The sequence below is a fragment of the Phaeodactylum tricornutum genome, chromosome 7, assembly GCF_000150955.2.
Source record: "Phaeodactylum tricornutum CCAP 1055/1 chromosome 7, whole genome shotgun sequence".
Lineage (NCBI taxonomy): Eukaryota > Bacillariophyta > Bacillariophyceae > Surirellales > Neidiaceae > Phaeodactylum > Phaeodactylum tricornutum.
In genome coordinates, this window is record NC_011675.1 from 269,505 (window position 1) to 284,460 (window position 14,956).

A 14,956-nucleotide genomic window follows, 5' to 3' on the forward strand; every position below is an offset into this window, starting at 1 on the left:
GCTTCAAGGTCCCCTTCAGCTTGTGTCATAAATGTTGATTGATTTGTTGGTTTCAAATAATGCGAATGCAAAGCAAACCCCACTGCACAACCGTTTCAAGCTCTTGAATACAACAACACCCAACTCCAAGCCGGACCCCCATGAGTACAACCAAAAATTTACTGCAAATGCAATGTTGGGTTGCATTGACTTCTCCAAGTAGTTGAGCTTACCAATGACCAATCTATACTGAAAATGTTGGTCAAATGGTGCGGAATTGATATGCCTGCAAAGGCCTTTTGTTGTCAATGCCAGTGTTGGCTTCATTGAAACTCTCTCAATGTTTAGCCTCAAATCCTCTAAAATAGAATCAATGAGATGTGGCTGGGTAAGATGTACTTTGTCACCCTGCCTATCAATTTCACTCCCAAAAAGTCTGAGACTCCTGGTTTGCTAGTCAGATTCAATCCGGCATTCATTATGTTGTGTTTGATTTGGTTGAGTTCTTCCAGATCTGGACCTGCAAGAATGCTATTGTTGGTGTATAGAACATATACCAATTGACCGCAGTAAAACAAATATTTATCATGCTTGCTTTGCATGAAACCACACTCCGTAAGTTTAGAAACTAGATGCTGATTCCAAACTTGCCTGGCTTGTTTGAGTCTGTAGTAATTCTTCTTGATTTGTAAAACATATTCTTCAGAATCTTTGGCATCAACTGTAAAGCCGTTTGGTATCTTCATAAACATTTTGCACTCCACTTTGGCTTGTGTGAATGCTAGAACAAAATCAATTTGTTGCATATGCCAACAGTTAATTAGTGCAAGAGTTAGAATATAACAAATTGTAGGCTATGCTGCAACTGGCACGTACATTTCCCAAAAGTTGACTCCTTGAATTTGCTTGTATCCGTCAAAAGCTAGCCTAGCTTTCCACTTGTAGACCTCACGCATTGAAATGCGTCGCTTCCTTTTCCTTGACCACACTGCCATGGTATAGTGATAAAGTGTAGCCACACAATACTGCAATTTGCCACTAAGGTGAGCAATTGCCACTGTTATTCTTGTTTTCCATGAAGCTTTGAATCTTGGGCCTACACAGTCCACATCTCTCATCAACTTGAATCAGATTCGGCACGCCGGACATCAGACTTTAGACTTGTAAAGACTAGAGCCCTAGTTGTATGTTTTCATACGGGTTCGTCTGGCGTCGTGCTACTCTCGTCAATGGCTGCCGTCTACATGTTCATGTCGCATAGAACAAGGCTTGACACGGGGGTGCCACGAACTTTGACTTTGCATGCAATACAGCTAAATTTATATTCATCCGGGTTGTTTTAGAATTCTCTCCCAGAGTTCTGCTCGTGGGACCGGACACGACGTGCTCCGGTTTCTTTGCAAATGGAATCGTGTCCACTGTTACCTACGTACAAATTGTTCGGCACTCTCTCTAGTAGTTTAAGATATGCTATTCTTTTGGCTTATCGTGATGACTACCCTCGATATCTGTCTGCCAGTGAGATTTTGCTCGTTCTTTACTCGGCTGGATCCACGAAACAAAAGCACTGCATACTTTCGGACTGCCCCCTTCTCGTTTGGACTCGAGAGAGAACCTTCTCATTCGACAGCATAAGGATACGATTGGAGATCATAGTCGATCGAACAGGAGCTTTCGAAAGCTTTGTCGATAGACTCTTGTTAGTTAGCATCACCGTTCGTATACTGCAGGCTGTGGCTGACGAGAAGGATTGTCCCGTTGTGTCAGCCAGGACGGAATATCACCGATTCCGGATCCATAAATTATCGTGAAATCACTCTCTGTCTCCCTCTTGCTTTTGCTCAATCCAAACATCATTCAGAATTTTTCTTTTGCGTTGGAGTGACCTTTTGCCCCGATACGGGCTCCCAACCCGTTGAAATTCTGTGTCTTCAGAGCATCCCACATAGAACATTACTGATCCGTTGACGCTTTACCCATCAGTACAAGAACATACCTACCTACCAACATCCCCACACATACATTTACAACACACTATGATTGTTTCTCTGAGTGAAGACCAGAAGACAGCGATTAACACTTATCGCGGGCCGGATTTGAAGCTTTTTGTACGGGACGTTCGCGACCGCCAAGGCAGGAAGCGAGCTATTACTGTACGCTCATGGTCGAGCATCAAGGATGTCAAGGACGTCATTCGCACCTTGCTCCAGGTTCCTCCCAGTGCCCAGCGCTTGTATTATGGTCCCCTTTTAACGTCTGGAGGTGAACTACCCAACCACCGAACGTTGCACGATGCAGGGATTTACCGCTCCGGGGAAACGTTACTTTTAGATATCCAAACTTCTTCCCATAATTCCAACGGCTATTCATCCAACTTAAGATCGACCGGAGATGTATCGATATCGTCCTCCATGATTGATGCCACACCTCGGCGATTGCGCACAATAGTTCAACGCGCCCGTCGCGGGCTTGCTCTCGGTCTCAAGCCAAATCTCGTCTTGGATGGCTCCGGCGGAACGTACTTTTTGCACGATGCCCATAAAAACCATGTAGCAGTCTTCAAACCAGGCGACGAAGAGCCTTACGCTGAAAACAATCCCCGAGGCTACCTCCAACAACCCGGGCAACACTTATCTTTGCGAGAAGGTATTGCTCCTGGGGAAGCCTGCATTCGAGAAGTGGCAGCGTATCTCTTAGATCACGATGGCTTTAGTGGAGTTCCCATGACGACCCTCGCAGAAGCCCGCCACCCAGCCTTCAACATAAATGGCGCTCGTTTAAAGGTCTCCGAAGGCGGGGCGTCTGTCGGATGGCACTCGACTACACCAAACTCGCCAGTGAAACCAGCGTCGATGCGCAAGGCTGGCTCCTTTCAAGAGTTTATTCGTTGCGAATGTACGATGGATGATCTAAGCCCCAGTAAAATTACAGCAGAAGAGATTCATAAGATTGCGATTTTGGATATTCGGGTAATGAACGCCGACCGTAATTCCGCCAACCTCTTGTGTCGACGACTTCCGGACAACACCCTTGTGCTCGTTCCCATTGACCACGGGTACTGTCTGCGATCCGTTTGTGATGTTTCATGGATGGATTGGTGCTGGTTGGATTGGCCACAGATGAAAGAGGTATGTAGCTTAGCGGCTGTGCTGAGATTTCGTGATAGCCGGTGGACGAATTTCTTACCATATAATATCTACTCTTTGCATCTAGCCGTTGAGTGACAAATCCAAAATGTACATTCTCAATCTTGATATTGAAGCGGATGCTCGACTTTTGCGTGAGCGCCTCAGCATTTGTGAAGACGCAATTGACAATTTTCGTGCATCTTCCCTATTGCTGAAGGCCGGCGTCAAAGCAGGTCTTACGTTGTACGATATTGCTATCATGTGTTGTCGTAACGACAACATGGGCGAGATTCCTTCAAAGCTAGAAAGCCTGTCCACCATGGCATCAGAACTTGCTTCAATTGCAGTGGAAAACGAGCGTTGGCATCACTCTGCTGCGTCGCGTGCTCTCGTGGAGCAACTTACGCCTGCCCATGGGTATGTTGTATCCCGAGATCGATTGAGCACGAAACGCTTTCACAAGTCCGTTTCTAGCGCCGAATTCACTTCTTTTGCAAATGAATCGATGAAAAGAATTGAGTTGGATGACGATCGAGTTGCGGAGTTCGAAAACCTGTCACCGGGGAGGGCTCAGTCTTCTGGTTCGGACTCGAGTACTGAATCAGTAGAAGCAGTTGTGGTAGATGACTGCGAAGAATGGGCGGCTCACATCATTGCAGATGTGAGCGTTGAGCTCCCATCGGCGCCTCCTCGGAAGGCGCGATGCAGCTCCGTAACATCAGAGGACGGCGATTCAATCCTTTCCAGTTCTCCGAAAGGGTTTTGGAGCGTGGCACCTGGAAGGTCTCCTCCGATCTCTGACGACGGCTCGTGTACCTGGAGTCCTCAGTTTTCTTCGTCCCCTCATGGTTCGGAACACAGCGTGGGTCCAACGCCGCCGCCTTTGCTTAGGCTACCAAGAGCTGAGAGTTCAAAGTCAGACAAACGTGCTAGTGTAACGTTTGCTGACCTAGTCCCGTCGTGCGGCCCTCCATCTACGGTATCTAAATTCAAGCCAAAAGCTAAATTAGCCATGAGCTTTGCCGGTATGACACGCACTGATTTTGGCATGGCGAGAAGCAAAAGCTATTCAGCTTTAAGCAACAGCCTCGACTCCAGCTCGTGCACCTCAAGAGCTCGGAAAACACCACAGGCGATCGGCCTGTCCGGGCCATTTACGGAAGACTTTGAACTTTACCGCATGTACTTTCTCAAATTTATTGACTTGGTTGTTGTGCGAGAGACAACATCTGCAATTTATCTTTTGAGTAAAAACGATTCCACTGCCAATTTGCCGACCATAATTTAGATTCATTCAGCTTTTAATTTTTACGATATATCTCACCTTTGAAACCTCACTAGAATAAGTGATGTATTCTACATCGGCTCCCGCTTTCTTTTGCCCAACAAACATTTTGCTCGCTACAGTACTTTGAATCGTACAAGTAGCAGAAATACTGGAGCGCTAAGAGCCAAATCTGTACCTCTGTGCAATTCTCTTCAAGTAGGAGTTCCCCAGTCCGGATCCTCTGAGTAAACGAAACCACTGTGGCTGCTTTTTTGAGCTAGAACCGCAAAAACATGCTCAGGGAATTACGGAAAGAGAGCTATCTTGCTATCACTGCTGCTAAGGCACAAAAGGGCAAACGTGATCACCTCAGTGGGCTCCCATTGTAGGGGAGTAGAGCATTCGGTTGAGAATCCTTTCACGAAAGGAACGTATTCATTCCTTGTTTTCCGCTTCCAAGTCTATGTTCCAATCCATAGCAAATAGCTTCTTTCGTAACTTTCTCTCAACGACACCGCTCCATCGTTTGTTAGGATTTTCCTCTCGATCGAGCTCGTCGAGCTTGCCCGCAGCATCAACCAGCAATGCCAAGATGGGGGAACACTTGCTCCGGCTCTGGGGTGGCCCTCTTTCACAAATTCGATCAAACATTTTCTGGACTTGCTCCTGAGAAAAGCGTCCGTCCCTGAGAAGAGGCATCACTTCTTCCACTGAATACAACAGCTCCGTGTTTTTGTCAACAGTTTGTTTAATGAGTAGATGTTCAATCCAGGCCTCCACTCGTGCTACTTCTTTGTTCAGCTTTTCCTGCTTGGCGTTTTGAAGTTCTAATTTCAAGGCTTCGGCCTCATCCCGGAGCGCTTCTGCTTTCTGGTGAAGTTTTGTTGCGAGTGTCAGATTCCGCTCAGACTCTTCCTTCGGGTTGCAAAACGTGATGGGTTCATGTCCTTTTCGGTAGAAAGCTAAAGACCTACGAACAAACAAGAACCCCTGCGTCGGGATCCAAAAGGCCAGCAAGACGTGAAGTAGGATTACGTAGTCGCGTTGCATGGTCTGATTTCACGAGATGCTGGAACAAGCGGTTGAGATAGGGAGACACATGCACGACCCTGCACAGCCGCAACGCCCGATTGTGGACAATTATACTTGTCAACGTGGATTATTTAGGCGTGATTTAGCTACTCTTGCCCAAAAACTACACAAAGAATGCCGGCAACCGATTGCCATCAGTCCTTCATTCCGGAGCTCTGGTTCTGCTTTGTCCTCTCGGCTTGTAAGCAAGTCCCCGAGAGCGCAGATGAAGATCGACAGACGAGACCTGATTTTCTGCTTTGCGGTTACTTTGGGCTCTCTCCCAGTGACTCCTTTTTTTACAGTGACAGGCAATTGTACTTCACAATTCTAACTGTTATGCAAGTTACTTCCCTTTTTCTCCATTACGACATGGACATGTCTCATCCGATATGTCGGTTTTTACTGGTACTAAAAACGATGAACTGTATACTACCGTACTCTATACGGCATGAACAGAAGAATCCTCTGGAGTGATGTCCGAGAAACGTACGATTCTTGACTGTGAATTCCTTAACTGTTAATTTTCGCCCTGTGTGGTTGCCGTTGTTTGGAATCGGGAAGTAACCGTTCACTCGTTCTATATCTCTTTGCCTGCTCATTACTGCAGCAAGCGTTGACAAGAGACAACCCTCTGGTTACGGAAAGGTCTAACCAAGCAAGAGTCACATTGAACCTACGGGTTTTATCCTGCGTAAGATGAGACTCCAATCGGGATGTGTCTTGACGCTACTCGCCGCGACGTTCTATCCCTCTACACAAGCTTTTTCGATATTTTCGGTCGGCCCTTCGTTTGCTAGCTCGTCGTTCGCGAGTCGCGAGAGGAGCGACGTTTCCCGGAAGTCCTACCGTAGCACTGGTAGTAATCTGAACATGATGTTCGATCAACTCTCTGCCGCCATTTCGGATGTCGCAAAGAATCTCGGCCCGAAACGACGTATGTCGGAGGCTTCCATTCAACCCGCCCTTCGTGAAGTACGTCGGGCGCTTCTCGACGCGGATGTCAACGTTGACGTCGCTGATACGTTGATCGAAGGAGTACGTGCGCGAAGCCTCGGGCAGGAAGTATTGGAAGGTGTTACCGCCGAACAACAATTTGTTAAAGCCATGTACGATGAGTTGCTCGACATGATGGGAGGCGATTCGTCAGTACCGATGAGTGACGGGCCCAGCAATGTTCCCGTTGCGACCTTGGCGTCTGGTACCGCAGCCGATCCCGCCGTCATCTTGCTTGCAGGTTTGCAAGGTGCCGGTAAAACAACCGCAGCCGGGAAACTCGCTCTTTTTTTGAAAGAACGTGAGGTCGATTACGATCAAGTTGCTGCTATGGGAGATGAAGTTAAAAATACACTGGCCAGTCGGCTGCCTAGGCGAGAACGCAAGGTGTTGCTGGTAGCAGCAGATATATATCGGCCGGCTGCTATCAAACAGCTGCAAGTACTCGGAGAGAGCATTGGGGTAGAGGTATTTACTAAAGGAACGGATGTTGATCCGGTGGAAATTGTCAACGCAGGAATTCAAAAAGCTCGAGATGAAGGATATGATACCGTGATTGTGGATACAGCGGGTCGTCAAGTTATCGACACGGATCTCATGGACGAACTCCAGCGCATGAAAAGAGCTGCTAGTCCACAAGAAACTTTGTTGATCGTTGACGCCATGACCGGTCAGGAAGCTGCATCCTTGACGGCCGCTTTTGATTCCGCCATCGGACTAACAGGTGCAATTTTAACTAAAATGGATGGCGATTCTCGTGGCGGTGCCGCTGTGAGCGTCCGAGGGGTAAGTGGTAAGCCTATTAAATTCGTTGGAACCGGTGAAAAAACAGCCGATCTGGAACCGTTCTATCCGGATCGTATGGCAAGTCGCATTCTCGGTATGGGAGATGTAGTAAGCTTAGTTGAAAAAGCCGCATCAGAGGTTTCAGATGCTGACGCACTCAAGATGCAGCAAAAAATGCTTGACGCCAGCTTCGATTTCGATGACTTCGTGAAACAATCCGAGCTTGTCACCAAAATGGGAAGCGTTGCCGGAATCGCGAAACTAATGCCTGGTATGGCCAATCAGCTCAACATGAATCAGATTCGTGAAGTCGAAGCTCGATTAAAGAAAAGCAAATCCATGATCTCAAGTATGACCAAAAAGGAACGGGCAAACCCCGAGCTTTTGATCAAGGATTCTAGCGCCCGTTCTCGCTTAATTCGAATTACAAAAGGATCGGGCTGTGGGCTGGATGAAGGGCAACAGTTTATGAGCGAGTTTCAGCGTATGAAAACCATGATGAGTCGAATGCAAAAGCAAATGGGCGGGAAGATGGACCCTTCCGCTGCCATGGGACCGGGCACCGAGGCAGAAATGCCCGACATGGGCAATCGAGCAATGCGACGAGCGGCGAAGAAATCAAAGAACAAGGCACGAGGCGGTTTTGGCGGTTTTGGCTAATGATCCAGAGTCTAGTACCAATCGATAAATCTCTTACATGGTTCATAATAGTGCATTTGAGTTTTCTGTTAGCTCCGAAGTTTTGCAATCCTGCAAATTGGTAGATAACGGTTGTCACGAATTGGGAGTCTTGGATGCCAAAATCACTTTGCCCCTTCCAGAATCGACTTGATCGTACGTCATCACAGACTGACGTGACTGGCATGAATAGAAAACGGGAGTCAGGCAATTAATTGTCAGTTCGTGACGGGACAAGCACAACAAATGAAAAACAGAAATTGTCAGTAAAGTTAAAACTTCCGAGGGAGTCCAAAAAACTAGACAATGGGATTCCGCAAAGTCAGATCTTTGGCAGTTGGTCTTTTCATATCTGTATTCGCCTGTAGAGTCATGGCCTTTCAACACCTTAGTCGCCTGTCTCGATTTGGCCATCGATCACGGTTTGGGACGCAGTCAACTTTCCCGTCAGTGTTCTCCCTCCAAGAAGAAATTGACCCGGGAGTCGTTGAAGGAACTAATTTGCGAATTGTTAAATACCCACATCCTTCGCTTCGAGCGAGCAATGATGAGATTACCGCAGAAGAATTGAAGGACGGTTCGATCGCTCAACTGGCGAAAGAAATGTTCAAAATGATGTACGCAGCGCAGGGTGTGGGGCTGGCTGCTCCGCAAGTGGGAGTGAATAAACGTCTCATGGTTTACAACGAGCAAGGCGACCCAAAGAAATGGCTGGACGAAGTCATCATGGTTAACCCCAAAATTGTAGAGTTCAGCGATTCAAAGGAGATCGACATGGAAGGCTGCTTGAGTTTCCCAGACATGAGTGGCGAGGTGGAGCGCAGCAAATGGATAAAGGTTGAAGCACTTAACTTGAAAGGGAAGAAGATGAAGAAGAAGTATACTGGATGGGAAGCTCGAATTTTTCAACATGAATACGACCATTTAGACGGTGTCGTTTACATAGATCGTCTTTCCGAGAAAGGCAGGAAAGAAGTGGAAACTCGTGTGGATGAATTGATTCAAGATTTTGGCGAAGGAGGGCAGCTGTAGCTTCGTTAGTGAATTTAAGGAAATTTATGTGCAATTAATTAACTACGATAGCCGCTACTCGATCATACCAGCGACCCATATTGCCGCCGCGCTCTCGTATCAATCTGTCGTGCACTGGTAGACCTTCAATCGAACGGAGAGTGCCATAGATTGCCAAATCACCCAAGTTTGGCTCGTCGGCACCCGACAAAAAAGAGTCGCCATTTTTAAGGCCTTCCTTTTCAAATCTGTCAAGAAGGAGATTCAACGCCTGTTGCTCGTCTGTTATGCGGCGCTTTTCTGTACCCAACCCCAGAGCGTTTGAGATGTTGACTTTGGAAAAAAATTTAACGGCAACCATATATGCATACTTACTTTTTACACGTGAGGCAGCGAAGTACATGGCTAAAGATCCGATACTACGAATTGCTACTCGTTGAAAAGGCGAAAAGCTCTCTACCTCATTTACGTATCCAAACGCGGCGTAGGCATCACCCACGGTCCGACAAATATTGGGATAAAGAAGCGACGAAAGCTCATCATTAGCAAAATCGACCCATTTTTTTGTATCTTTGTGTTGGAATCTTGCCATTGTCATCCGCCCGTCCCATCGTTTTTCTAGATTGGAAGCAATTCGAGAATCCTCCAAAATTCCCTTCATGATCTCATCAGAGCCCAACAAGGACGTGCCGTCGAGTTTGGCGATGGGAACTTTCTTGTAGTCTTTAGACCACTTAATCTCCGCTTTGTTCAATGGATTAACTTCAATAATTTCATATTTCAAGCCAGAATATGCCAATAAGGCCTTAACCTTGTGACAAAACGGGCATATGGCGTATTGGTAGAGTTGAATCGAGGGGATATCTCCTGCCGCCAAGGTTTGACCACTAGAGAGGGTCCTCGGTGAAATACGGACAACTCCAAACGCAAGAGAGGATGCCCGTGTGATCAGCATCACTCAGTGGTCCTGTGGCTAAGGGATAATGATCGTATCCTTTAGGTTTGATACTCTGAACCTCTGATGTCCTTTTTCTAGCAAAATGATTGACAGCCAATATGCACTAGCATTTTCAGATTTACACTACCAGTACAAACCAAAACCACACGATCGCTTGCCATTTATTCTGTCGACTGGCTGTAAATTTGAAAGTACAAGGAACGAATGAAAATAGCACGCAGTTGTTTTTGCTAACAGTAACCCAACACCGCAGCTCTCTGTCAGACCAACAAGTAACTGTAAGCTGAAAACCCCCATCAAGCTCAGCAAAGCCAAACGGCCGATGGTTTTCCTTTAGTAGTTCCTATACGCTGCTCTGTATAGACAAATGAGACGAAAGCACTTAGAGTCGGCTCTATGCTCTGTGAAAAGAGAATTTCCAGCTCCTAAGGTAAGAGCTTGGTTTGGGCAAGAAAGCTATCGGTCGTGTACTTTACTAATGAACGATGGGTTTTCATCGCCTACAGATTTCGTTGGAGCAATATCCGACCAGTCCAGAGTTGACAACTTCTGTCATACTTGAAGCATTACTGAGAGGGGATCTGGGTCCTGGACGTTCTGCTTTGGATCTTGGCTGTGGCACAGGAATGCTTGCAGTTGCATGCGCCCTGGTTGAAAGTGATTATGTACTCGCGGTGGACTGCGACGAGGACGCCCTACAAGTTGCCCTCGAGAACAGGGAAAACTTGGAGTTGGGCGAACGAATATCCTTTGTGCTTGGAAGGGTGACGAACTTGAAGGGAAATTCATCGAAGCAGTCAAAGGTAAGTGAAAATGGCTGTAGAGGGAGAGGACGAGGACGGGGACGTGATCGAACAGTAGGAAGTGGGCGACAAGGAAGGGGATCAACGAAAGAGTCTATGGAGCTCATTACATCTGACAATGATGGGCTTCCATTGCGTTCTAGATGTGTCGATACAGTACTGACGAACCCACCATTCGGGACGAAAAACAATGCCGGCATGGACCTTCGCTTTCTTCGCGCCGCAACTCGCCTGGCGAGGACTTCGGTTTATTCGTTCCACAAAACCTCCACAAGAGCTTTTGTGAGTCGCGTAGTAAACCACTGGGGAATGAATGTTGAGGTTGTGGCACAAATGAAATTTGATTTACCGCAGACTTATAAGTTTCACAAAGAGAAAAGCGTTGATGTGGAAGTAGATCTGATCAGAGTCGCGGTTTTTCCGGACGAAGAAAGAGCTGAGGAAGAATAGGCACACACCGCGAACAACCATAACAAGTCCAGAGATGCATCAGTCCCTGACTTCACCTTTTTGCTTTGCGACGCTTAAGCTCGAGCGCAATATTTGGGCATTCTTGCACAAGTACTTTCTTCCTTTTCTTTGCAATTGGGGCCGAATTTACAACTGAAATCTGACCACTATACACTTCCAAAATTGTGATGTCGACTCAATTTCCCCGGCAACGCTGTAGTTAAGCTTCAGTTTCCCATATAAGTAAAAGTCCCATACGCTCATAGTCAGTTGGCCGGAGTCTCTATACCTCGCTGTTTACACTTCGAGTACCGATTGATGCATGTTGATCGGTCTTTGGTGAGTCACCAATATGTGAAGAGTTTGCTTGAAAATTCGACTCAATCGACTGTTACTTTTAAGATGAGTCACGGAATCCGCGACTCGTCTTAGTCCAAGCAAATAGGCATTATTCACAGTCCGTCAGCTCAGCATCAACGTGAGTGTTTGGAGAGTAACGAAGCTGCCGCTGTTCTCAATGGTAAAGAACAAAGGCGTTTGGCGGTCTGTTCACAGAAAGCAAGCCCAGCCCAAATTCTTATCTCTTTCTGCTCTTACAAACTCATCATGTTTGAAAGACCTCCATTTGATATTCTGCAGGATTCCCTAGCAGACCCATCCAACCCAATTGGAATGCGCATGCGAGCACTGTACTACCTCCGGCAGGCGCACCATGATGACGAAAAGCTTCAAGGTTCTGTGGTGCAGGCTCTAGGACGTGGATTGCTTGAAGAGAAACATGGATCTCTTATGCGTCACGAATTTGCCTATGTAATGGGACAATTGCGCGATGAACGTTGTTGCCATGTTTTGGAGCAAGTTTTGGCCCAACCGGACGACAATATAATGGTCCGACACGAAGCGGCAGAAGCTCTGGGTGCAATTGGAGCTAGTCGATCCAAGACCGTTCTGGAAAAGGTAATGGTAGACAATCCTGATACGCCAGAGCTCTCGGACACCTGCCAATTGGCTTTGAATGTAATGCATTGGCGTGCCACTGGTGGCGACCCCCTTGACATGCCCGCTGCCTGTGCATGCATGCTGAATCCCTATTCTTCCGTCGACCCGGCTCCCCCGCATCCTACCCATGCAGCAATGTCTTTTTCCGCGCTTGGTGAATTACTTTGTGACGCCGAAAGGACTATCTTTGAAAGATACAGGGCCATGTTTTCACTACGGAATCGAGGAGGAGAAGCCGCGGTGGTAGAACTTTGCCGAGCACTCACGCAGGACACGAGCTCGGCGCTGCTTCGTCATGAGGTTGCATACGTTCTAGGTCAAATGCAGCACCCTTCTTCGGTGGAATCTCTCGAAGCAAGTTTGCGAAGAACCGACGAACATGAAATGGTCCGGCATGAAAGCGCCGAAGCTCTAGGTGCAATTGACGGGCGGTGGGAAGATGTGGAGCGAGTTCTTCTGGAATTTGTCAATGACCAAGATGATGTTGTCAAGGAAAGCTGCTTGGTAGCGCTGGATGCGGCGGATTACTGGGGCCACGCTCGGCAAGGTGACGATGATTGCCCCAAGAAATCTAATTTCAACAATCAAAAGAACCGTGACGAGCGTGTTCTTGTAAATCATTTTAACGTCAAAGTCTAGATCAGATGTTGGCTCTTACAGTTAATTCGCACTAATTGTTAAAAGACGCAGATAAACAGAAACTCATGAACAGCAGCAGAAATTCAAAGAAAATCACAACAAGTTGCGCCGAAGAGCAATTCATGGCAAGACACCAATAGCAAACAGAATCACCACAGTAGCAATGATGGCGATGAGAATGATCCAGCATTGCTTCTTTCGAATCGACTTTTGATGTTCAATAGATTCGTAGACATCCACATTGGCGTCTTCGACATAGTCCGCTGCCTGTTTCACTTGGAACTCGATTTGATCCAACAATTCTCCTTGTTGTTCCGTTAACAACGCAAAATCCAAGAACATTTGATGCAATTCTGCGACGGACTGTTCTAATGCCAGCACATCCTGATATTTCCCTGCCACCTTTTTGTATGTCGTGTTGATCTGGTCGTTGACACCACCGGCTAAAATCCGTTCGCGGTACAAGGCGTCTCGGCCCCCTTCACTACGCATGACGGCGTCAACTTCTTCCTCTGTTGCGTCAGGTTTAACAATTTGGACTTGCCGCGTTACCTTTTTCTTGATGTCCGTCTTGTACTTCTGTTGAGACGCCTGGTATGCCTTCATTTCATCAATGAACTTTCGAGTCAACGTGTTGCACAGATTCTCTCGGATACTGTGGCACGAGAGAGAGAAAAAAAAGAAAAGCGAAAATGAGAAAACATGTTTGAAAGAGGGTGCATCGGCTTCCATTATAGCGGGTACCATACCGCAAATCGCTTGGCTTGACATCCCCGTCTCCTTTTAGTTTCTGGTTCTCTTCCTTGAGTAGCCCTAGCATATTCTTGGTACGCTTGGCACGTTTGTTGGTTTGATCCACCACCGGTCGGAGGCGTTGACTGAGCGTATTTTCTTCTTCGGTGGTTGTCGCTTGCAAGGCAGCTTCGTTGATGTCGCCAATGGCCTTGGTGGCTTTTTTGACGGCATCAATATCCTTTTTAATAGCGTCGACTTCCCGGAAAAAGTGTTCCATGTGTTTGGGCTGAGACGACGCATTTTGTTGTTGGGTGCCCAATTCAATGTCTCCGTTTGTACTTTCGTCATCGTGCGCCCAGCCGGAGATATCGCCCAAACGGTTGTTCATGATGGCGATCGATGAGCGACGAAAAGAATAAACGTCAGCGTGTGCTTCCGAGAAAAGGCAAGCGAAATGACTGCGGTCTCCGCAAGATTGGGCCAACGCAGTATCCTTGGCTAGCACGAAACGTTCCGGGAATATTGCGCTCTAGTCGGCTTTGCAACCAACGCCAATGCACACTCGAACGATCTAACAGCGAACAAGCACTAGCGACAGAAACTCGTGCGAGCCTTGGTCGTTCGAAGATCTCCGCCCGCGTGTATCGAGCATACCAATGGGATAAATTTGAGAGCACGAAATACAACGTCCGTGCATGTACGTATAGTTGGCGTTGTTTGCTCGGCAAGGCTTTGGCGGTCACTCGCCCCGAAAATACCGTGTAGTGTTTGATACGGAGGAAATATCGAACCCAAACGGCCAAGCTTGCTGGATGACTTTTTCGGTCGACGGAAGGTTGGCTGTCTACCTTCGTTCTACGGCTACGCAGACCACCATTTCTCGTCTGTCATGCGACCTGATTTGGCAGACAGCAAACCAGTCATTTCCCGGTCCCTTTTGACATGATGAAAATGGTGACCAGGTTTCGCGATTGTACGGATACCGATACGACATTGTTTGGGAACGGTAGCTTCGCATTTGCTGTCGTTGGCTTGTTATTTCCGCCAATCATTGAGTACCGGATTGGCCTGGCCCTCCGGAAACAGAGACCGACCGTTCTTTGACTCCAGCTCCAGAAGGCCAGGCCGTTTCAGCTCCAGGTGTGTGAGGAGCCGAGATTTTTTTGCAAAGAAAACCGACACGAACGGACAACCTTCAAAGGACAGGTAAGAACACCGGAAATGCTCCGGATCACTCGAAATGGTAGTCCACTGCTGAGGATATCAATCACGATGAGATTGCCTGTGAATTTGCGAGTCAAAATGGTTGGATCTATCCAGTGTGTAGATTCTTGTGAATCATCCTTAGGGTTGAAAACCCTGTCCTGCTGCGTGTGCTGGCGCGTTACGAGTGGTCCACGTAGTAGTGCCACCAAAGGCACATCCGCACCAATACGAGTGGTCCGCGCGAACAAGG

General features: G+C 47.4%; 4 protein-coding genes across 4 annotated transcripts; 2 read left to right on the forward strand and 2 right to left on the reverse strand.

Moving 5' to 3' along the window:
* Positions 1-2,522: 2,522 nt before the first annotated feature.
* Positions 2,523-3,378, forward strand: PHATRDRAFT_4918 (predicted protein; the record flags this gene model as incomplete). The annotated part of the gene is made up of 3 exons (XM_002179576.1): positions 2,523-2,783; positions 2,841-3,107; positions 3,193-3,378. Coding segments are annotated over 3 exons (714 nt in total), but the record flags the coding sequence as incomplete, so codon positions are not given.
* Positions 3,379-4,393: 1,015 nt separating this feature from the next.
* Positions 4,394-5,624, reverse strand: PHATRDRAFT_45468 (predicted protein). The gene has a single exon (XM_002179785.1). The coding sequence runs from the start codon at positions 5,422-5,424 to the stop codon at positions 4,810-4,812; it is 615 nt and encodes a 204-aa protein (XP_002179821.1). The 5' UTR covers positions 5,425-5,624; the 3' UTR covers positions 4,394-4,809.
* Positions 5,625-6,384: 760 nt separating this feature from the next.
* Positions 6,385-14,265, forward strand: PHATRDRAFT_35185 (predicted protein; the record flags this gene model as incomplete). The annotated part of the gene is made up of 4 exons (XM_002179577.1): positions 6,385-6,742; positions 6,821-7,729; positions 7,858-7,901; positions 14,230-14,265. 4 exons carry the CDS (start codon positions 6,385-6,387, stop codon positions 14,263-14,265), a joined length of 1,347 nt encoding a protein of 448 aa, XP_002179613.1.
* SytA (predicted protein) lies at positions 12,886-14,149 on the reverse strand (the record flags this gene model as incomplete). The annotated part of the gene is made up of 2 exons (XM_002179786.1): positions 13,510-14,149; positions 12,886-13,412 (listed from the first exon to the last, which is right to left on the reverse strand). The coding sequence occupies exons 1-2, from the start codon at positions 13,886-13,888 to the stop codon at positions 12,886-12,888; spliced, it is 906 nt and encodes a 301-aa protein (XP_002179822.1). The 5' UTR covers positions 13,889-14,149.
* Positions 14,266-14,956: the final 691 nt, after the last annotated feature.

Bases quoted from the DNA above. Each gene is read 5' to 3' on its own strand.
- PHATRDRAFT_45468 (XM_002179785.1), bottom strand. From the start codon at position 5,424: ATGCAACGCGACTACGTAATCCTACTTCACGTCTTGCTGGCCTTTTGG.